Source organism: Mytilus edulis, chromosome 11, assembly GCF_963676685.1.
Source record: "Mytilus edulis chromosome 11, xbMytEdul2.2, whole genome shotgun sequence".
Lineage (NCBI taxonomy): Eukaryota > Metazoa > Mollusca > Bivalvia > Mytilida > Mytilidae > Mytilus > Mytilus edulis.
Window position 1 is genome coordinate 12,485,938 of NC_092354.1, and position 25,115 is coordinate 12,511,052.

The window sequence follows — 25,115 nt, forward strand, 5'->3', positions numbered from 1 at the left end:
AAAAAAACCTAAAAACACACACTGAGAATTAAGAATTACACACTGAGATTTCATAAAAACGCACTGAAATTACAAAAAAAATAAAATTACACACTGAGAATTGAAAATTACACAATGAGATTTCAAAAAGACACAGTGAGATAAAATAAACTGAAAAAACACGCACTGAGAATTTGAAATTCCACACTGAAAATTTAAAATTACACACTGAGATTTATGCGTACTTTTTATGAGCACATATTTAATTAGCATACTTAATCTGAATCTATTACAAGTTTAAAACAACTAGGGTACAGAACTCATCAGTCCTTCAATTTGGCGCTATAAAAACTAATGTTTAAAAAAAATATTTAAAAAAAAACATAGAAAAACTTTGTTAACCAAATGGTGATAAACTTTATCAAAATTATAAGAAAACATCGGAACAAGCTGCAAAAATACAAACAATGCAGTGAATTTTTTCCCGAAGTGCCAATTATAGCATATATACCTATCAAAAATATAAAAGAATACATTGCTAAATCAGGATAAAAGATGAAAGACTATTGAAAAAGGGGCCATGCTTAAACAGTTTTTAGCAAAAAAATCCCGATATACGATTAGTAATAATCTGAATTATAGGCAACAATCTTATGAATATGAGTTAGCAAAAAAAGTTGTAAAGTTTTGAAATTTATTACGAATGTTGGTTGTAGGAAGTGCATTCATTATAATCACAAGAGTTCAGGAGACCAAGATATTGATATGTTGAATCATTCATCTCATGCATATTCATTTGTAATTTGCATATTAATCTCAGTGTGTATTTTTGAAATGTCATTGTGTAATTTTAAATTCCCATCGTCTGTTATTCAATTTATTTCATCTCAGTGTGTCTGTTTAAAATCTCAGTGTGAGTTTTTCAGTTTTTTTTAAATCTCAGTGTGTAATTTCTATTTCTCAGTGTGTTATTTTAGGTTCTTAAATCTCAGTGTGATTTTTTTTTAATTCTCAGTGTGTAAAATGGTATAAACATAGTTTTGACGAGAACGGCTTGCCATACTCCTGACTTGGAACAGGCACATACATACAGAATGTGGCTGGGTGTAACATGTTAGCGGGATCCCAACCATTTCCTATCCTGGGACAGCGTAATAACAGTACAACAACATATATATATATTACTGTCATATTAAGGTGTATATGGGGGGGGGATTCTGAGGCAAGTACCTGTGTTGAAAACCAGAAAAACGTTTTCACATAGTATCAGTAGGAAATGCCAGTTGTATTTTAAAAGACAAATGTCTAATAGCTATTGAGTATCATTAAATGTACTATTATGCATTTTGTCAACTGGAAACTATTGTCAGCGGGCATTTTCGAAAGTTCAGTAATATTTAGACCTCCTCCCCTATATCAGACTCACAAACGACAACTTTCGAGAGATCAGGAGAAAAGTGATACTATGCAACGGCGACAAAGTTATCTTCAATAGTATATTTAAATGAGGAATAGTGATACCATGCAACGTGAACTAATTTATCTTCAATAGTCAATGAATGAGGACCAAAACAAAAACACTTCTCAAATAGCAGGATCTGAAAGCGGCGATATATCTCATTACCACTCAGGTGGTCCAAGAATGACACCAAAGTTATCACGTAACGAAAGTGAGAGATCAGTGACACGAACACAGCAGAGTGGTTATAGCCAACATTTCAGAGCTAGCAGTCTTTCTAATTCACATCCAATTCCTGATGGTAAGTGAAAATACAAACAAATTCAAGTACACATAGAATAGCTGTAAATCAAAATAAAAAAGTTTGTTTATTCCCCTGCCTATTGCCATCATTTTACTTCCCTATTCCATCTTCTTTTTTTTTGTCTCATAACTTTTTTTAAATATAAACCATACAGAATGTAGAGGTGTCTCATGTATAATCAATAAAATATTCAATTGAATAAAAAAAAACTTTCTTAGATCATATCACATATATTTTATGCTCCTAGACAATTTGCTTTGGGGAGCATAATATGGTACACTGTAATTGCTTTTTCGTATGTTTATCTGTACATTTCTTAGGATTTCTGGATAACTTGTTATAAGTATCCCTAGTTTGGTTGAAATTTAACTTATGCTGAGGAAAGATTTGTGGGCAGGAAAGACGCCTTTGATTCTGGGGTCAAAAGCATTTAAAGCAAATTTGATATGGAGTAAAATATTCATCAGGTCAAGATCTGTCCGCCTGAAATTTTCAGACGCATCAGACAAACCGTTGTTTGGTTGCTGCCTCTAAAATTGGTAATTTTAAAGAAATTTAGTCGTTTTTGATATATATCTTGAATATTTTAAAAGACAGAGATAAAATCTATACATTAAAATTGTTCAACATAGTCAGATCTATAAATAAGTCAACTTGACAAAAATTGTCAATGGACCCCATAAAGAGTTATTGCCCTTTAAAGTCAATATTTCCACAATTTTTTCACAATTTTTGAAATCTTTTACAAAAATGTTCTCCTCTGAAATAACTGGGCCAAATTAAGATCTTGCCCTAAATCATCCTAAGGGTATCTAATTTAAAACTAAAATGAAATAAAATGCTATCAACAAACACGGCCGCCATAGCTAAAAAACATGGGGATAACATCAAGCATTTAGAGAAAATCTGACGGAGTTAAAATGTATACAAGTCAAATTCTATCTACTATTAAATTTTCAGACGCATCAGACTACTCGTTTTTTGGTTGCTGCCCCTGAATTGGTAATTTTAAGGAAACTGTGCAGGTTTTGATTATTATCTTGAATATGATAATAGATAGAGATAAACTGTAAACATCAAAATTGTTCAGCATAGTAAGATCTACAAATTGGTCAACATAAACAGGGAGTTATTGCCCTTTAAAGTAAATTTTTCACAATGTTGCGTAAATTTTGTAATCTTACAAATATCTTTTGTAATGAATGAGTATTAATACGCAATTGACAGAAGGAAGCAGAGTAATGACTGTATCGCCTGAGATCGCCTGTATGAAAAATACCATTACCATAAGGTTAACCAAAACACATATTCTAAAGCGCGTATCATAAGTCATAGAAATCTTTTATAATGTAGACATTCGTTCATTAGACGGTAATAAAGGTCAAAGTCATATTCCAAATTTTTAATGGATGTCTATCAATATTCATTATAAATCATGAAAGTTCGAATATTTGATTACGAAGTGGCACGATTGAGATCAAAGAGATGGTAACCGCTTTGTCACTTATATTAGAAATCACCTCGACCATAAATGTGATCTACAGGATATATAACCTCGATATTGAGGTCAAGGCCAAAAGTCAATTTGATATTCTATGCTGTGGTTTCTGCTATAACCTGAATGTCGCAAGCCCAGAAGTCAGCACTTATGTGTTACCATCAATTATCATTGATATGGTAATGTATGGATTGTTAACAAAACTTTGAATATTTCGAAATACAAACGACACTCAAATCAAGAAACAAATTACCGTAGCTGAATGCTTTTAAATATTGTTTGGCGTTTTTATATTTTCATTCGAGCGTTAGTGTGAGTCTTTGGGAGGCCAGATGCCCTTAGGTAGTACATGATCTCATAAATATAAGTCGTAATAACATTGAACATATTTTTTTGAACCAGATAAAATCAATATTTCAGTAAACACCCGAAGTGATTTTTTTTAATTTAAGAAGTAGCTGATCATCTCTTATCTAAATAAAAGATGTACTTGCCTAGAGGTGATTTAACTTGAGATACCTGTTCCAGCAAAAACAAAAAGCTGATACAACCCTAGAGTAATTTAACTTTAGGTAGGCCTACTTGTTCCAGCAAAAAAAATGGTACAACCCTTGGGTAATTTAACTTTAGGTACTTGTTCCAGCAAAACAAAAAAAGTGGTACAACCCTAGGGTAATTTAACTTTAGGTACATGTTCCAGCAAAACAAAAAAGTGGTACAACCCTTGGGTAATTAAACTTTAGGTACTTGTTTCAGCAAAACAAAAAAAGTGGTACAACCCTAGGGTAATTTAACTTTAGGTACTTGTTCCAGCAAAACAAAAAAAGTGGTACAACCCTAGGGTAATTTAACTTAATAGGTACTTGTTCAAGTAAAACAAAAAAGTAATAAATCCTAGAATAATTCAACTTAAATGAGGCATAACAGGAAAATAAGTGTTTCTCTCAAAATATCATAGTTTGCATGATAAATGGCAAAAATTAAGAAAAAATCATAAAATGTCATTTATGGGCAATAACTCTTATAAGAATTTGTCTGACAGTTTTGACAAATATGGACAATTAGTAGGGCTCATTATTCTGAACATATATTTTCCTTTCAGATTTTCTCTATTTATAACGATTCAAAAAATAATAGACAATAGACAAAACTGGCTTTTTACCCCGATGTTCTACTTTTAGCGATGTCAGACTCGTTGGTTGGTAGCAGGGTTCTATGACACATCTTTTAACAAGATACTTTCATGGTGATTGTCGTCAAATTTGGTTAAATTTGTCTCTATAGTTTTAGAGGAGAAGATTTATGTAAAAGATTACACAAACTTACCCAAAAATGTCAAAAATTTACTTTGAAGGACAATAACTCATAAAGGGGTCAATTGAACATATTGACCATGTCTAACTTTTTTGCTGAACAATTTTGCTGTCTACTTTAAAAGCGACAACTCTTTATGTCCATTTTTTCATGTCTGACTTATTTGTAGTTCTTACTGTGCTGAACAATTTTGCTGTTTACAGTTTTACTCTATCTATTAAAATATTCGAAATTATAATCAAAAACTGCAAAAAAAACCTTAGTATTACCAATTATGGGTCAGCAACCCAATAAAGGGTTGTCTGATGCATCTGAAAATTTCAAGGTAGAGACATCTTGAACAATTTTACTTTCCAAAACATTAGTCCAATATAACCTAACAATGTTCGTTCGAACAACAATTTCACTGTGCGAATAAAGAAATATGGCGAATTATTTACTAACTTATTCGACAGTAACGATGGTTACAACTTTGTTTGGTATTGACTGGTGTATCTGCCTCTGAATAAATAAAACAAAAACTTGTTTGTTTTATATTTGTATTTCAATAGTTGTTTCTTTTTTCTTTTCGTCTTTTCTGTCATGTCGTGATGACCAATCAAATCTGCAAAATACAAAATACATGGAGTTTTCATACAACGAAAATTGTAATATTGCATATGGAATCAATCGTCAAATGATCCCACGCTTTCTAATACAGGACCATACTTAATACAAGTACAGTTGTAATACCAACATAAGATTTGATTGGAGATTAATACACCAACATCGTTTACAACTCATAACCTTATCTTTTTTTATTCTGGTGCAAATCAACAAAAGACAAAAACGTCATCCATGTATTTTATGTGACCCTCAATTGTCTATTGAGCTCGTGTTCAAACTTAATTATACCACATCTTCAATATAAAAACAAGACAAATAAAAAAACGTAATTATACCACATCTTCTATATAAAAACAAGACAAAGGAAAAACTTAATTATACCACATCTTCTATATAAAAACAAGACAAAGGAAAAACTTAATTATTCCACATCTTCTATATAAAAACACAATTATACCACATCTTCTATATAAAACTTAATTATACCACATCTTCTATATAAAAACTTAATTATACCACATCTTCTATATAAAAACAAGACAAAGGAAAAACTTAGTTATACCACATCTTCTATATAAAAACCAGACAAAGGAAAAACACAGCAAACGACCCACAACAACTTTACACGTATGAGAACAGATACTACCTGAAATTCGCATATGAATTCGTCCTTTGCGCTATCACAAGTACTTTGATCTCTCGAAAACCATGCCTTATTGCCAACATCCAAATATACGCATCTTCCTACTTCATATATTATTGTATTCGGATTTGCCCAGTCTTCGAACGAGTTGGTCTCTGTTGTATTCCCGGATACCCATTCATAGCGAGTACCGTCCTTTGACTCTAATCCTATCCATGGAGACACTAGTCCTTTAAAAGATAGGTTTTTTTTTAGTAACGCTGGTGAACACTTTTATATGACACTGTTAATTAAGACGAAACCCCCAATATACGACATTAAAAAAGTAACTGACATGGGGAATTAAACTCGTGAGTTCTTTTTTCCAAGTTATTTTCTACATTCCTTACGTCAATTGTGAAACAGTTGAAAATTTAAACTGTTCTTCATTTATAAATTTATAGTATTTTATAGTTATTTTAAGACAGTTTAAATTAATAATAAGTAGTTCAGAATAAAGTTGTCATAATCATGTTTGTGTCACAGCACAAATATACTAGATAAGGACAGATAGAACTAAACCATTTACACTGGGGTATATGTAAAATTTGCCCATCATTACCAGTTACATACTTTGTAGTAGACGTTTTGATGAATGGGTTACCAAAGGCTGTTCGGTATAAATGATGTCATTGAACGTGACGTGATAATATATGCAATATACGGTAAAAATAGGCTTCACAACATAAACAAACGAAGATATAAATTCGTTAAAAGAGGCTTTTTACTGTAATATTCATATTCATTTAACTTAATCCTAACCTATCTAACTTTATTATACCACATCTTCTTCAATTTATATCAACTTTGTTCTTGTTTGGCTTTATACATATTTTGATATGAGCGTCACTGGTAAGTATTACGTAGACGAAACGCGCGTTTGCCGTACTGAATTATAATCCTGGTACCTTTGATAACTATTTTCACCACTGGGTCGATGCCACTGCTGGTGGACGTTTCGTCACCGAGGGTATCACCAGCCTAGTAGTCAACATTTCGGTGTTAACATGAATATTTCAGGAACTGAATTTTCGGCTCTCCCTTGACACCCTTTGCGAGTATGGTCTCGAGGAAACAATGATAGTCCGTCGGAAGGGGACGATAAATGGCTGACCCGTGTTAAGAGAGAGCCATATCTCTTGCACGTTAAAGACACCCTTGTAGATTTCGAAAAAGAGCAGGCTAATGCCGCTACAAGGCAGCACTCGCACCCGCAAAGTGGAAAGGGATTAATATAAGTTGCAAAACTTGTTTCCCAATCCACTATAAATAAATATGTTTAAACTAACATGAATATCAATATTGTGGTCATTTTTATAAATTTCCTGTTTACAAAACTTTAATTTTTTCTTATCCCAGGCATAGATTACCTTAGCCGTATTTGGCACAACTTTTTGGAATTTTGGATCCTCAATGCTCTTCAACTTTGTACTTGTTTGGCTTTATAAATATTTTGATATGAGCGTCACTGATGAGTCTTATGTAGACGAAACGCGCGTCTGGCGTACTAAATTATAATCCTCATACCTTTGATAACTATTTACACCACTGGGTCGATACCACTGCTGGTGGACGTTTCGTCCTCGAGGGTATCACCAGCCCAGTAATCAACATTTCGGTGTTGACAAGAATATCAATAATGTGGTCATTTTTATAAATTTCCTGTTTACAAAACTTTATTTTTTTCGAAAAACTGAGGATTTCTTATCCTAGGCATAGATTACCTTAACCGTATTTGGCACAACTTTTTGGAATTTTGGATCCTCAATGCTCTTCAACTTTGTACTTGTTTGGCTTTATAAATATTTTGATATGAGCGTCACGGATGAGTCTTATGTAGACGAAACGTGCGTTTGGCGTACTAAATTATAACCCTGGTACCTTTGATAACTATTTACACCACTGGGTCGATACCACTGCTGGTGGACGTTTCGTCCCCGAGGGTATCACCAGCCCAGTAATCAACATTTCGGTGTTGACATGCATATCAATAATGTGGTCATTTTTTATAAATTTCCTGTTTACAAAACTTTAATTTTTCGAAAAACTAAGGATTTCTTATCACAGGCATAGATTACCTTAGCCGTATTTGGCACAACTTTTTGGAATTTTGGATCCTCAATGCTCTTCAACTTTGTACTTGTTTGGCTTTATAAATATTTTCATATGAGCGTCACTGGTGAGTCTTATGTAGACGCGCGTCTGGCGTACTAAATCATAATCCTGGTACCTTTGATAGTTGACCCAGTAGAATTACCGACTTGTTCTATTAGGATATTTGTAACATATGAGGCAGAGAGGGCAACACCCTGTTTAAAAAATGTATATCACGCAAATCCAAATGAATTATTGTTTTTATTTGTATTTTCAATCAGATTAAGCTGCATTAACTAACTTTGAAGAATGTATCATAGATGAAAGGATATTTAATTCAAACTTTTGCTTACCCAGCGACTCTGCCTTAGATAAAAGGAAGTTATTTTCCGCTTCGTTGTTTATTTCAACGAGTGTCGCACACATGTCTAAACAAATTGCCTACAACACAGTAGAAATATTTAGTTATTATATGCTTAAGTGTGCATTTACTTAAATCATACAACAAACCAAACAATGTCAACAAACATAGTGACAGAAAGTTACTCGAATCATGATATAGTTGATTCAGAATGGATGAATTAACTATTAATGATGTTGTTGTTTATTGTTTATTTTGTTATGTTGTGTTATATACTATATATATAGTGTTATGGTAATAAAGATTTGAATTGCATTAAATTATTAACAAACTTTTTTTCAATTATTATTTATATAAGTTAAGGGTTATTTGTGCCATTAATATTGTTAAATCAAACATATCAGAATATATTCAGGTAACATAAAAACATATATAGATTAATTAAAAACCTCGGCTTGCGGAAAAGTTTGTAGTTCTGCTTTCACAAAATAATACCGTGAATCTTGGAATAAAGCGAAACGTGAATCTTTGACATCATCTGGAACACCTATATAATGAAAACACATTTTAATTAGGAGGCACTATACTCCTGTTCGTCTTTCTTATCCTTTGTATTTTTACATATATTACTTTCGCTAGCTGTACTAGGTCAAATGTTTTTGGTTTTTTTTTTTAACTTCTAGTTATAAAGGTATTGTTTTTTTGTTTTTCATGTCTCTATTTGGGTGGCATAATGAGGAATGGTTGTGCTACACATTCACTTTTCTTTTCGTTTTGAGATTATCTTTTTTATTTTCTTCATACCACATTTAACAACTTGTAAATGATGTTAGAAAAACGATAATTAATTGTTGATAAGTTGATGTCAAAGTAATACGATTTGTTTGAAATCCTAAATTTCAAACTGTGTTCAACTGTTAAGAAGATATGTAAGTTGAATAAAAAAAAAAGATAAATATAACTCTAATATACAAGATATAATTTTATCATTAAATTGTATACCATTTATCAAAAGTTAAAAGATGAAACATGCGTATAGGTTATGTAAAAAAGATGACTTTATTAACATATGTTACATGTAGCTTTTATCCGACTCCATAAGCCAGATTCCAAACAGTATATTGTGTCATTCCCTCTAAGGGGATGATCCGAGGGGCAAGACAGTTTCCCAATACTTCCGATCGTTATTCCATGTAGGTCAAAGGTCATACTCCAGTTACCACAGGACAAGGTTGGTTGACTGAGACATTTAACTACAAAAACAATGCAATACGTGCTGTGCATTCAAAATATTATTTAGATTTTATTATCTCAATACAACAGATTAGCTATTGAGTATACTTTCGTAAAATAAGATTAACCATACTTTAAAAACTTCTCATATCTTTTTTAAATTCCTAGTATCGAGATTGATTTTTCATATATTGATATAACATATTTTATTCCGCAAGGAACATTTGTTGGCTTTTGAATACGAAGGTTTGTAGAAACAAAATCATGCTTAAACAAATACGATCATGAAATAAAACTATCGAGTATAATCTATGACATTATACTGTAAAAGATATGTTTAATCTTACAGAACAATAAAGGAAATGTAACAACACATGCCTGCAACATTTGTATAAGTATGAACATTTCATGACTTGAAAAACTTATTACATTTTTTCTTATTTACCAATTGATTTGCTTTGTATTGTCTATTATTGTTCGATATCAGTTATTATTACATTGGTTGCAATGAATTACATTGATTTCCCAGTTAGATAAAAACCGATAATTTCACATGTGAAATAAACGTGGTTATTTCACTCTCTGACGTCATACAACAATAGGCGTTGTCAAGACGTCGATAACGTCGGATCAAAACAAATTGTCAATGCGTAGGAAAAAGATAAAGTTCCTTACATTTTCCACATTAATTTCATAAAAAAAAAGCCATTTGCCAATGTAATAAAAAGAATAACTAATCGCCGTATTTGAATATCAAAAATAAGACAATTTGTGACCGAACGCCGCTATCTTATTTTTGATATTCAAATACGGCGATTAGTTATACTATAATTAATGCATTTTCAAATGTAATAGGTTTTTACGATGTTGCCTGTCATAGTTTAATTTCACAAAAGGAAAGTGTTCCCAAAATATATTACCAAAATTATTTGGTGATTGTAATGTTATTACCATATCCCGTATACATTTTATACTTAATAGTATAATAGCAAAAATAAAACCCAAAAAGTACTTGGAGTTAACAAATTGGACCAGAAAGGTATGTACACAAAGCAAAAAGTAAAATCACAAAATTGATTAATTCATGAATTCTTAATGTGCTTAATGAAGGATGTGACTAAAACGGAAATCCTCAGCCTAACTAAAACAGAATAATGTTATTTTTCACTGAAGTCTTAAATGTTGGTCTGAAGAATATTTTGTTGCTTAGGAAATCGATTCAAAGGGGAATTATCGTTAATATAAATTTTGTCTGTTATGAAAAATGTTTCTTAGTCTTGAATAAAAGCTCTAAAAAAAGGAATATTGAATTAATTGTGAAAGCCATGCTGTTTATTTGCGTGGAGTCATAATCATAACGGTTAAAAAGCCAACAACGACAAAAACGAGGTAATTCTTACAATGCTTTATCATAAAGTAGGAAATAGTTAAAACTTACCAGGATTTGGATGTTTGTGACATCTTTTACTTTTCACTAAAATAAACAAATCATTTATTAATCTTTGTTACATCAAAACATTTAATGCTCCATATCACCTTTTTTCAGATTAAAGCACAATTTCTAGTATATCATATTGGACGCATAAATCAGGTAGATTTTTTCAAAAGCAATTTTCTTAAACATCGTGCAAAGACTATGGCATTTCGAGCGATTACAAAGGGAAAGACAAACTAGAGCAATACATGTATGTTCTTTTTATGTACCTATTTGTCTTATGAAATTAATATAAACTATCTATTTGTATAATCGATTTAAGGCAAATTGAATGTAGATATACAAAGTCTTGACTGAATAACATAATTCGTTTCACAATCAGTCTTAATTCACAGTATAAAGTTAGTATGCCAGTAGAAAATAATCAACACAGCGTATGTTATTTAGATAAAGGCAACAGTAGTATACCGCTGTTCAAAACTCATAAATCCATGGACAAAAAACAAAATCGGGGTAACAAACTAAAACTGATCACGCGTTCTACACTTTAAATTAGTTGGTTGTTGTAGTTCATTTATGGTTAATTCATTGATTAATGAAGATATCACGTGATTCGATAAATGATTCTTCGTCAATTCGTACAATAAAAATATGACAAACAAGTGATGTCGTAATTGATAGGAAATTGATTTCTTCCCTCCTACATATTTCTTAGATATTTATTAAATCTTTAGTAGGATATATTTATCTATATATGTATAACCCACGAAATACAGAGGCGTATATATCAAAATGTACCAACTTTAATGAAAGATCAAAGAATGAAAAGAGCCCTTGCTACACAGAAAATTATTAAGAGTAAAAGATAGTCAAAATCCTTGAAGAAATTACTCACCAGCGCGAAATTAAGCAAAGATGATACAATTCCTTCTGTAAAAAAATGCGGACGTTCAAATTGCAGTATTTGTCAAAATATTATGGAAGGAGAGTCATATGAATTTTAATCAGGAGAGATTTTCACTATTAAAAACTCTTTCACGTGTGCATCGAGCAATTTAATTTATGTCATCAAATGTAATTGGTGTAAAAAAGATTATATTGGACAAACAGGAAACACTTTACGGAAAAGATTTACTGTTCACCGTCAACAAATCCGACATAAAGAAATTAGGATGATTAACGTAAATGAACACCTGGATTTATGCGTTAGCAACAAATCACCCAAATACTATGTTTTCCCATTTTACCAATGTGACGACCAATTCACAGAAAAAATGAGAATTAATAAAGAAAATATGTTTATACAAAAGTAGAAACCAAGCCTTAACAGATAAGACGTTACTTTTGTAAGGGTTACGTCCCTTTAATGCATTGTTACAGACTTATTATCGTGACGTTACGTTACCGTTAGTTACATTCATCCATGATTATCACAAAGATGTGAAACCGGTTGGATAAAAATGTAGAGAATTAAAGGACTTTAAGAGCATTTTGAAATTTAATTTCATTTATATATATATATATAGATAGATAATTCGTCTAAACATCAGCTTAACAATGTCAGATCTTGTTCTACCCTCGCCTGGATTCGAACTCATATTACTGAGATATCGTGGCACCAAATCGGCTAGCACTATGCCCGACGCGCTAGACCACTCGACCACCTAGGCTCTACAAAAAAAAGCTCTCAGTGGGCGGGTGTTACCTTTCCTCGTCAGTTTTAATCTAGCGTTGTAACACAGTACATGATATATCAGGCATGTAGATGAAATTGTTACTGATCAATTTAATTATCTATTGTAAAGGATCCTACAAATTAATGTAAGATGCAGTCACAGAAATACTTATACTATAAGTACGTCTGAACCAGTGACAACTCCACAACAGATTTTATCCATCTGATCACCAGTAGTGATGGTGATAAAAGGCTGAAAATACATTTTGTATATATGATTCGTCTAAACAACCAATGTTAGATCTGTAAATTTGATTTCGCAAATTTTTTGTTCTTCTATATATTCATACATATATTTGTCAAATTATTTATGTTACGAGTATCCGGCCTTGTAATATGATATATATATAGTTAAAAGATCGGTAAACAGAGAAATACTTTAATCATAACAGCTGAGAAAATGAGAAGATTTCAAACACACACAAATTATTTATCAACCAATTCAAACGAGAAATTAAAAGACCAAAATCATGCCTGTCGAGTTAAGGTTCATCATAACCTTTTGGCTAAAATGGCCGTATTTACACCCCAAATTTTACTCTGAGTACAGACTAACCTATACACCTGCAACAGTTTTAAGGGATGGCAGGAACTAGATATATAAATTTTAAATGCATTTTATGTTTCAGAAAATTATAAACTTTTCTAGATTTTGCTATCCATTTTTTTTTCGTTCCTGCAGAAGGTGCAAAAATTAATTAAGTAGTGAAAACGATTGAGAAGCTCCCCTCATATAATCATTGTTGTGAGTGGTATTGATTTAAATGGACAATAGATGGACAATAGACACCTGTAAACAATAGGTTATTTAACAGGTTTAAACTGTGTAACTGAGTGGACCGTATCAAATGAAACTCGGGTGTTTGTTTATTTTGCTATCTTCTGCAGACTGGAAAAAAATGAACATCAAAATCCAGGTAAGTTTTTAATTTTCTGAAACGTAGACTTCATATAACTTTTATATATCTAGTTCCTGCCATGCCTTAAAACTTTCCTGGATGTACCAGTTCGTCTGTACTCATAGTAATTTTGGAGGTGTAAACACGGCCATATTTTTCAATTCCTTATGATGAACCTTAAATCATATGATGTATTTTCAATGCCGTTTCTATTATTCTGTAAACATACTTACTTTCAATGACTGGAAGATAAAACATTATCAAAAAAATTGTAATAATTCTAATCGAAAACTTCATTCTTGTCGCTGTAACTTATGCACAGATAGTTGAGTAACACGTTTTAAGGAAAACTAACATGCAGCAGTTTATATACATATAGCACATTATGAATGACGCATAAACCCATTAAAACTAATTCGTTTTGACCAATCATATCATTATATGTGTTCATTTTGTTATTAGTAGAAATCTTTTTATTTTTTTATTTTTTCAATATTGATTCAAGTGAAACAGTAAAAATAATCTGATATTCATAAATAAATAAGAAAAACATACAACACTTTATAATAGCAGGCGTCTGAAGTGCTTTTCTTGATGAAACTACAATTTTAGACAGCGTGCATTTTGTCAATGCATGTTGTCTAACATTTAGGGGGTCAACGATGTACTGAAGCTGAAACAGTTGATGAGTGCGAATAAAAAAAGTATTAGGCAAATCCATATATAATCAACTTTGCTGGAGGCAGTTGAATCCTCAGTTTCTTAATTAAAACGGAGAGTTATAGAAATGTCTATTATGAGTAAGTGGAACAGTGGAAATGACTACACCCTAATCATTCAGTAAATCAGTGAAAATGACTACACCCTAATCATATCAGTAAAGCAATGAAAATGACTACACCCTAATCATATCAGTAAAGCAAGTGAAATGACTACACCCTAATCATATCAGTAAATCAGTAGAAATGACTACACCCTAATCATATCAGTAAAGCAATGGAAATGACTACACCCTAATCATATCAGTAAATCAGTAGAAATGACTACACCCTAATCATATCAGTAAAGCAACGGAAATGACTACACCCTAATCATATCAGTAAATCAGTAGAAATGACTACACCCTAATCATATCAGTAAAGCAATGGAAATGACTACACCCTAATCATATCAGTAAAGCAACGGAAATGACTACACCCTAATCATATCAGTAAAGCAACGGAAATGACTACACCCTAATCATATCAGTAAATCAGTAGAAATGACTACACCCTAATCATATCAGTAAAGCAATGGAAATGACTACACTCTAATCATATCAGTAAAGCAACGGAAATGACTACACCCTAATCATATCAGTAAATCAGTAGAAATGACTACACCCTAATCATATCAGTAAAGCAACGGAAATGACTACACCCTAATCATATCAGTAAATCAGTAGAAATGACTACACCCTAATCATATCAGTAAAGCAATGGAAATGACTACACCCTAATCATATCAGTAAAGCAATGGAAATGACTACACCCTAATCATATCAGTAAATCAGTGGAAATGACTACACCCTAATCATATCAGTAAATCAGTAGAAATGACTACACCCTAATCATATCAGTAAAGCAACGGAAATGACTACACCCTAATCATATCAGTAAATCAGTAGAAATGACTACACCCTAATCATATCAGTAAAGCAATGGAAATGACTACACCCTAATCATATCAGTAAATCAGTAGAAATGACTACACCCTAATCATATCAGTAAATCAGTAGAAATGACTACACCCTAATCATATCAGTAAAGCAATGGAAATGACTACACCCTAATCATATCAGTAAATCAATCAGTAGAAATGACTACACCCTAATCATATCAGTAAAGCAATGGAAATGACTACACCCTAATCATATCAGTAAATCAGTAGAAATGACTACACCCTAATCATATCAGTAAAGCAATGGAAATGACTACACCCTAATCATATCAGTAAATCAGTAGAAATGACTACACCCTAATCATATCAGTAAAGCAATGGAAATGACTACACCCTAATCATATCAGTAAATCAGTAGAAATGACTACACCCTAATCATATCAGTAAAGCAATGGAAATGACTACACCCTAATCATATCAGTAAATCAGTAGAAATGACTACACCCTAATCATATCAGTAAAGCAATGGAAATGACTACACCCTAATCATATCAGTAAATCAGTAGAAATGACTACTGTGCTCACGATACTCTATCATATCAGTAGAGACTTAGTACTGAGCTGATGAGTCCTTCGACTTGATAGTCCACCAGTATCGACCAGTGATGTTAACCATTAAACTAGCCCCTTATATTCATATATATATATATATATGTGTTTGTGTGAATTATTGATTAGGAATTTATTGCATTCTCACTTGCATATCTAACTGTCAATGTACATTAACTTGTTTCAGTCATCGTTATTATTTATTGACGTTAAGAAAAAAAGAGTTAAAACAAAATGTACTATAAATTACAGATGTTACAAAACTGTTGTTACAAAAATATATAGGAAGTTTAGAGAGTGACAAATCACATAATAGTCTGTACCAGGAAGCTAGTGTATCTATTATAAGTTATTCAATATTTCAACAGTGGTCCTTTTAGGACATCTCTTAAAATTGTTCATAAAGTTATGACTACAAGAAAGGTGTCTTATGATGGTCTTAGGATAGTCAGAAGTTTATTTATATAAATTACACTCATTCATATCAATTTAGCAGACTATTTTATTATAATCTAATTATCTATTCTCCTTTTCCTGCATATAACTAAATCTTTAAAGGTTGACAGATAATTATGATTTGTCAACAATGGTTATTCTACAAATATCATATTTTATATAAACTCATCATAAAAACTAGGATTAACATTTGTTTTTACGCCAGATGCGCTTTTCGTCTACAAAAGACTCATCAGTGACGCTCGAATCGAAAACCGTTATTAAGGCAAAATAAAGTAAGAAGTCGAAGAGCATTGAGGACCAAAAATTCCTAAAAGTTTTGCAAAATACTGCTATGGTAATCTATTCCTAAAGTAGAAAAGCCTTAGTATTTCAAAAATTCTAAAGTTTTGTAAACAGTTAATTTAAAAACTTAGGCTTTTCCACCTCAGGAATATAATACCTTAGCTGTATTTGGCAAACCTTTTAAGAATTTTTAGTCCTCAATGCTCTTCAACTTCGTACTTGATTTGCTTTTTAAACTTTTTTTCTATTTGAGCGTCACTGATGAGTCTTTCGTAGAGGAAACGCGCGTCTTACAAAAATACAAAATGTCATTCCTGGTATCTATGGTGAGTTTATTCATATTTTGTATACCGCACTTTATCAACTGGTAACCATTATATGTCCTAAAGAAGTATTCGTCAACAGAAAGTGAAAAGAATAGTTCAATCAAATAAGGACATTTTATAGATAATTTCATCGAAAGAGACAATGAATGACCTTGTTGATAAACATTTCGTATCAACTTATCAAATAATACACGATGGTTTTAGCGTACAGATTCTAGATTATCTTCTTAATAACGTGTTATGCTAATTGTATTATTACTTTGACTGTTAAGTCTATTTTGGCATAGCTTGACATAGCTCGGTACTTACACATCCCTTCATTGTGTTATTGTGCTATGGTAAATTTTAGTATTCTTGTCTTTCGTTGTTGCTTATGTGTTTTGTCTGAATGTATTTATGTTTAACTTTGTCGATATATTTGCTTGTTTGTATAGTTATTGAGATTATAAAACAATGTTGTCTGCTATACCATTATTTTTTTACATTTTTACCTACTATGTCTGTTTGTTTTGTTTACACGTTGTTGTCAATAACATCGAATATCATGCAAGGGAGAGGTTTAGCTAGCTATATAAACCAGGGTTAATCCTCCATATTCTACATAGGAAAATGCCTGTATCAAGTAAGAATTATCATTTTTAACTTTTTCGTTTATTTCAATGTATTTCAAAAAATAGAAAGAGGTTATTGATTGAAATTCAAAACTACATTGACCGAGAAGTCTTTTACAGCAGTATAAGAAACGATATCGTCGAACATCTGGACACCCTTTCTCTATTGTTGGACAACATAACATCTTATTGGTATTAGGTTGATTGATTTATTGATAGATTGATTGGTGTTAACACCACTTTCAATACTACTGTGCAATTTCGTGGCGGCCAAGTTGCATTAGTGGAGAGAACCAGTGGCATTTGGTAGTAAAATAGGACTGTTTATGAAATAATTGTTTAATTTGTCGTTTTAGTAATTAACGTTTTCTTCTAAGATGATCATAAACATAAACATAATTCATTTGAAAGAAAAAGATGTCACTAAAAAGTTGTGAAAAAAAACAAGTTGTAAGTTTTAAACCAATAAAATCAGAAACTGTACAAGGAAGTAAAATGTCGATTTTTTTAACGTTCTGAATAAACCTGTAACATTTTGTCACCATATGTTTACATAATTGAATTCAATGAAAATAATACTTTTCAATAGTTCGATGCATTTTTTCGGATTTGTATCGCCTCAAACGCTGAAATCAATTTTTTTTGAGATAGAAAATTAAAAAAATAATATCAAATAGTTATGTAATTAACCATCCGGTCCAACACACTCCACCTAGAGACAAACATAATATATTTGGAAAGAGTCAGCATTATTGTTCGATTTCAGCTATGCTGTTTAATACATTTTGATTGTCAGTTAATTTGATAATTTGATAAAATGTCTCCAAAGAGTGGGCTCAAGTAAATTAGATTTTTTCTATTATAGCAAGCGAACATATGAAAGTCATGAACTTTTGTATCAGAACATGCTTTGATATAACAGATAAGAACATGATGATAAATGGATCTATATTCAAACTAGTACGTCTACATTTTTTTATGTCATTTACACAGATTGGATCTCAATCCAAGTTAAGGATGTTCGCTACTCTATTTCAAAATAACAAGCTTTTTAAAAGACTGCTATTAATTTAAAGTATACAAATCAAGGAACTCAAAATGAAGAAAGAGTCCGTGTAGTTGTTTTTCAAAATATAGGCCATTGAAAATTTGGCGGGAAATAATTCTCTCTAGACTTTTCATATATTCAACATTGGCACCCTTTTTCTTTCAAAAGTTATAAAAAAATTAAAAGGATTTTATATGATTTTCTCATATGGCTTTTTAAACTATATGTAAGAAACTTATTAAAATAAAACAAGGGGTTACTCGGGAATTATTTTAAAGATAATACATGGATAAAACCTGAGGGTTCCGAATATATGGCAAAAAAATCAAAAACAAGCGACGATCCTTAATTTAATCAATAGAAATACATACAACAGTTTTATATTGGTATGAATATTTTGTGGCTCCTTTGACATCCGGCAGGAAAGAATTATAGCTATTTGATTTAAATAACTACTTCAACTGTATACTAATATGGTTCACTTCTTTGACTTCAGGCATGAATGACTAAAAACCAACTAATTTCAGGTGATACCTAATACCTAGACTTAAATTAATTTGGCTCGTTTAATTTTCATAAAATTTTGGAAAAATATTTACTTCGACCCTTTGACAAAAATATCTAAATTTCAAAAAACTTGAACTAACCACATTATCGGAAAGGATTGGGTTGGATATATAGCAGTTTGACAGACACTAATTTTGATCATTGAGAAGCTTCATATTTTCTTAGCAATCAAACATGATTCAAACGTTCAGCTGATTTAACAGAGTTATCTCCCTGTAGTGTTATGTACCAAATAAATATCAATGCATGTTTCAGTTGTATTCTAGTATTGTTCACTCCTTTGTCGTCAGCCAGGAATAGCCAACTATTAATATATGATTCAGCTGTATTTTAGTATGGTTCACTCCTCTGACGTCATGCAGGGAAGACCCAACTAACGTTTATCAATATCACAAATGTTTCAGTTCTATACTATTACTGTTCCATCATTTGTCATCAGACAGGCATAAGTTATAGCCAACTGAATTAAATCATATCAATACATGTTTCAGATGGTTAGTGGTATAAAAGACGTTTATTGCAATAAGCACAATTATGCCATAGCCCATTTAAATCACAACGTTTACGTGTAGCAACAAGTAGAAATTGTTATGTATCGCATATAGATTCTGATTGGATGCTTTATGATGCATCTGAGATACAACAACAGCTATTAGCTTAAATGAGATGCGTTTGATTGGTTCATTAACAAGTAATTGAGGCTAAGATCAAAGGTTATATTTCTACCTCCATCTCCATTCATCAGTTCATTAAAAAGTTTTGCCAAATAATTGATTATGAATGTCACTGATGAGTAATGTAGTCGAAACGCACGTCTGGCATACTAAATTATAATCATGGAACCTTTGATAACTATGAATGGTGTCCCCTATGAATGGTGTCCCCTATGAAATGTGTCCCCTATGAAATGTGTCTTCTTGTTCTTTACTCATGCATCAATTCTGCTACCAATATCAAAACTGATTAAATTCGAAATTTATTTCTAGCTAAAAGCCAAGAAATAATCATTTCAAACATGAGTGCAAGTGTGAATGTAGGCATAATTGTGAAAATTCACATAGATATAAAAAAAACAGAAGATGTAATATGAGTACCAATTAGTCAACACTTCATTAAAGTCACAATTCAGTAGTAGTAAACAATTATAACTCATTAGGTCAAAAGTACAGCATTCAACATGGAGCATTGGCTCACAACAAATGGCAAGTTGGCTCAAAATGATTAGTGTAAAACAATTCAAACAGGAAACATTAGGTTCATTTTGCAGTATAGTTCTGGGCAATGATGTCAAAAAGGATACACGTTGAAGTTTTGAAGATATTTTTTTAAAAATATGAATGACAATAAACATATAAAATTGAGAATGGAAATGGGGAATGTGCCAAAGAGACAACAACCCGACCATAGAAAAAAACAACAGCAGAAGGTCACCAACAGGTCTTCAATGTAGCGAGAAATTCCCGTACCCGGAGGCGTCCTTCAGCTGGCCCCTAAACAAAGATATACTAGTTCAGTGATAATGAACGCCATACTAATTTCCAAATTGTACACAAGAAACTAAAATTAAAATAATACAAGACTAACAAAGGCCAGAGGCTCCTGACTTGGGACAGGCGCAAAAATGCGGCAGGGTTAAACATTTTTGTGAGATCTCAACCCTCCCCCTATACCTCTAGCCAATGTAGAAAAGTAAAATATAACAATACGTACATTAAAATTCAGTTCAAGAGAAGTCTGAGTCTGATGTAAGAAGATGTAACCAAAGAAAATAAACAAAATGACAATAATACATAAATAACAACAGACTACTAGCAGTTAACTGACATGCCAGCTCCAGACTTCAATTAAACTGACTGAAAGATTATGATTTCATCATATGAACATCAGGCACAATCCTTCCCTTTAGGGGTTTAGTATCATACCATCATAATATATATGAGAAGAACATAAGCCGTGTCATGCCAACAACTGGTTTTTGAATAAATGTGTTTAGTTCCGATGCAAAGACCCTATAAGTGAATCAATATTAACGCCAAAATATGCAATCTTTAATGACCTGACAACAGTATCGTAACTATATCCCTTCTTAATAAGTCTATACAAAGGTTTTAATGTAGCATTTAAAAATGCTTGTATTACAGATATTTTGTTATTTTTAATAAGGACATTAACAGACAGTAGGTCCAAATCATTGGTATATGTCTATTTGAGGGAAGGATTATTTGTGAAAAAATGTCTTATTTATAGAATGGTACTAATTCGAAAAATTAATAAAATTAAAAAACAAATACAAATATTTTTATTATTAAAATATATATTATCTGAAATGATTATTTACATTCATGTCTGACAACACATCTAAATTCTGAAAACATTTTACTAAAAACATACATTTCTCCCCACACAATTAAAGCTCAGAGTCAACTATGAAATATATTGAATCTAACCTTATACCTGTAGAACAAGAGCTTCAGGTACAAAAACTCGAGAAATTGAGTTTCTTTCATAATTTGCTTCCTTATCAGCATTAGTTTATACAGTATTCATACAATTTATTTTAGTTCAATTATAAATATAAAGGGTGTTTGCAGCTTTCGTTTCTTACATTTTATCCGAGATTTGGAATCCTATGGTTTTATTGATGTATTGCCATTAGAAGACTTGCCTGCCAAACTCTTCTTTTCTTTTCAAAATTTTATACTTTTAGTATTTTTGAAATATAAAAACAATCCTTACTGAGCTGTAAATCTTACAACAACAAAAAAAACCTTTACTTGTCGGCAGCTGTCAGTGCAATATTGTAATGTTGTCTGAAAAAACTTAATGCAGAACAATCATAAAAATACAAAAGTTTATTTTATTTAATGATATTTAAAAAAAAAAAAACTTTTGTGAAAGTTTCATGAAATTCCATAAAGGTTTGACAAATTTCTGGATGCATGGAAAACACTGTAACCCCAAATTGTGTTTTTATGTGAACTGTGACTACAACTGTCCATGTACATGTATCAGTAAAATATGAAATGAATAAAAATAATTTCAAAATTAAATGCTGGAAACTGTCTTTTGAACATAACAAAGATCTCTTGCTATTAACTGTTTTAAACATAAAAATGGTCAAGTAACAAAAGTGTATCATAAATATGATTGATCGACAATAATTGAAACTAAATTTAATGAAAAATACATAATGCATTAAGGACTTTTCCTCTTATTAAACATCAACAACATGATCAAAGAAAGACTACTTAATTATCAATGAAAAATCAATATAAATCGGTTTCATCTAGATCTTCAAGTTCAAATGTACCTATGAGACTGTTAGAATCACATGATGATCACAGAGAGACATATTTATACGCAACTGGGAATGTTATAGGTAAGTATTAGGAACAAAAATGTGTAGATTTCCATCAACAATTAAAACATAAAGTAACATTCTATTCATACTGATATGTCAAAATGAGTATCTACTGCAGAAGACTTTATACTGTTACTACCAGTAATGATACCTCTAACCCAGTAGACAGAACTTAGATAATCACATGAAAATACGGATTTAGTGTTGTAAGAATTGCTGTTACATGATTTTGGAAAATATTTGAAATTAAAGACTATATTTCCCCAATGCAAAGCTCTGATTCTCTGATTTGTGAACCGACTTTGACTTTATTTTTGGTCTATAAGCTCTTGTTTTGGATTTTCCCATAATTTGGCCTCAAGTATCCCTGAACAGACATTAATGATGGCAATGTGTTTCAAGTACAGAAATGGTGGTACTGTTAATGTCATTAACTCGGTGGCTAAACACAGTTTAATGTTTGTATGAAATGAAAAGGTGTGCATGAGACTTTTATGTATGAATGAATAAAACAGGACATTTTTGGGGTGGGGTGAATCACTATTAGAAAACAAATCTTATTTCAAAACATTCCTGTAACCTGATGTTAATGTCAGTTACAGTTATTCACTTTTTTCATTATAGTTAGGATACAAAGGTCATTGTTCAAAAATTGCAAGTACATAATTTAACAATACAAGAATAATCATAGCATAACAAATTGGATTTCTTTACAAAAATTTCAATCACAGATTGACTGATAAAATAATAAAATAACATTGTCACTTCCTAGTTGTCATGGAGATTATTGATGGTATTTCTCAGCAACAATGTCATCCTCTAGTTTAAAGCCAAATGAAAATCTGTTTATTGCTGCTTCCAAAGGCAACAGTAATGACTTAGGACTCATGATTGCATACATTCTCATACTGTGAAAGTACTTTAATTCGTGGATATTAATTTTCGTGGTTTAAGCAAGTTTTATATGTTCGTGGGTTTTTAAATTCGTGGATTTCAGTTTCTAAAAAAAAAATAATTAAAGCCTTATGAACGAAGGTTACAAATAGTCTGGATTGAAGGAAATTGCAAAGAAAACCTTGACCCGTGTAAATCGTAGTGAAAACACTAATTAACCCAAGATAAAGTGATCATCAGATTAAGGACCATCAAAGGTGTTAATTAGGCCATAAACATGTCACCTAAATAAATCAGTATCATAAACAAATGCTATAAACGTATCTTGAATTGTCAAATAATTCTTATCAAAATCAAGCCCAGCATTAAACTATTATTTCTCATATGTACGAGAATTATGAGGATATAAAATGAACACTTTATCATACTAACATATCAATATCAGAAATCTGACTTTCATCGGAAAAAAATTATTTTATGAGAATTAAAAGATCAAAAGTTATGTTCTGTGACTGCTATTAAAGTATTCTCTGATTCGAGGTTATGCAATATATTCTCTAGACCATATCAGTAGTCAAACCTTCATGGGGATCTTTCCATGTCTTCATTTGGACAATGGTTGTTTTATTTCGTTGGACACTTAAATTCGTGGATAAAGTCATCCACGAAAACCACGAAAATTGGTACCCCACGAATAAAAATACTTTCACAGTACTCTCAATCAGAAAAGCTCATATCACTCAAGCAGCATCATACAAAAACTTATCACTAACAAGATCCAAGCAAAATCTATAGGATATAGAAATGTCATTACAACAAATTATATAGAAAACAAACATAACAATATAATTCACTCATACAATAACAACTGTTCTACTTCCAAACATAAATATTAAATAATATAGTTAGTGTTAATTAAAGGGAATGAACTATAAACCAATTCTTACAATGGACTGGTGGATTGCAAAAATACACATTATCTGAAGTGCAACAAATAAGATAGCATTGATTTATATTCATTGTTGGATACTAATATTAGTGGATTGAGACACATGTTGTTATGTTCTATGATGTTTGATGTTGCTGTTTGCCAAATTCTTCTTACAAACCCTATTTCAATTAAAACCCTTGTTTGTACATTTAAATTTGTGGTTTACCTGATCATCAAAGTTAGAATGCCACAAATAATTTATAAATTATAGTAAGCTCCCTTATTGTACAGTGTTCCACTCACTTCAAATACATTTTATAAAACAATAAAACTTAGTGCCACTACTTAACTGAACTGAAATGATCATGTAAAAAATATTATCCCTTCTTCAGTAATTAAGGAACATCCATTGCACTGATTTAAGACAACTTCATTTAAATTATGATCTGTTCATTCTTTGCTCTGTAGCTGTATTTAGGCCACACCAAATTAATTTCTTGTTCTACGGATTTTTGGACTCCAAAATTTGGGGCGAGCGAGCGATTTGAAAATTTTAATAAAAAAATATTTAATTTGAAATTTTTTGAGGCGAAGCTTGAAAAGTAAAGGCGAGCGATTATATTTTTTTTTTGTAAACATAAAATAGTAGGTTTTGACAATATTAAAACTTGATTTATAACTTGTACTTTGACATTTTTTAATTTCTGAAGTATTTTTTTCCTGTTCACCAAGAAATAATTAAATCTGGTCTATGTATGTGTGACTGACA

The 25,115-nt window shown here is 31.3% G+C and overlaps 1 protein-coding gene across 1 annotated transcript; it reads right to left on the minus strand.

Moving 5' to 3' along the window:
• Positions 1 to 5,079: 5,079 nt before the first annotated feature.
• On the minus strand, positions 5,080 to 13,993 carry LOC139493928 (uncharacterized). The gene is made up of 7 exons (XM_071282100.1): positions 13,833 to 13,993; positions 10,969 to 11,004; positions 9,374 to 9,550; positions 8,747 to 8,844; positions 8,290 to 8,377; positions 5,807 to 6,033; positions 5,080 to 5,158 (listed from the first exon to the last, which is right to left on the minus strand). The coding sequence occupies exons 1-7, from the start codon at positions 13,894 to 13,896 to the stop codon at positions 5,153 to 5,155; spliced, it is 696 nt and encodes a 231-aa protein (XP_071138201.1). The 5' UTR covers positions 13,897 to 13,993; the 3' UTR covers positions 5,080 to 5,152.
• Between the last annotated feature and the right edge of the window lie 11,122 nt (positions 13,994 to 25,115).

Excerpts from the sequence above, each read along its gene's own strand:
- LOC139493928 (XM_071282100.1), bottom strand. The coding sequence starts at position 13,896 with ATGAAGTTTTCGATTAGAATTATTACAATTTTTTTGATAATGTTTTAT. Across the intron at positions 8,845-9,373 it reads GAGTCGGATAAAAGCTACAT|GTGTTCCAGATGATGTCAAA; the intron begins GTAACATATGTT and ends TTCATTATATAG. Across the intron at positions 8,378-8,746 it reads AAACTTTTCCGCAAGCCGAG|GCAATTTGTTTAGACATGTG; the intron begins GTTTTTAATTAA and ends ACTGTGTTGTAG.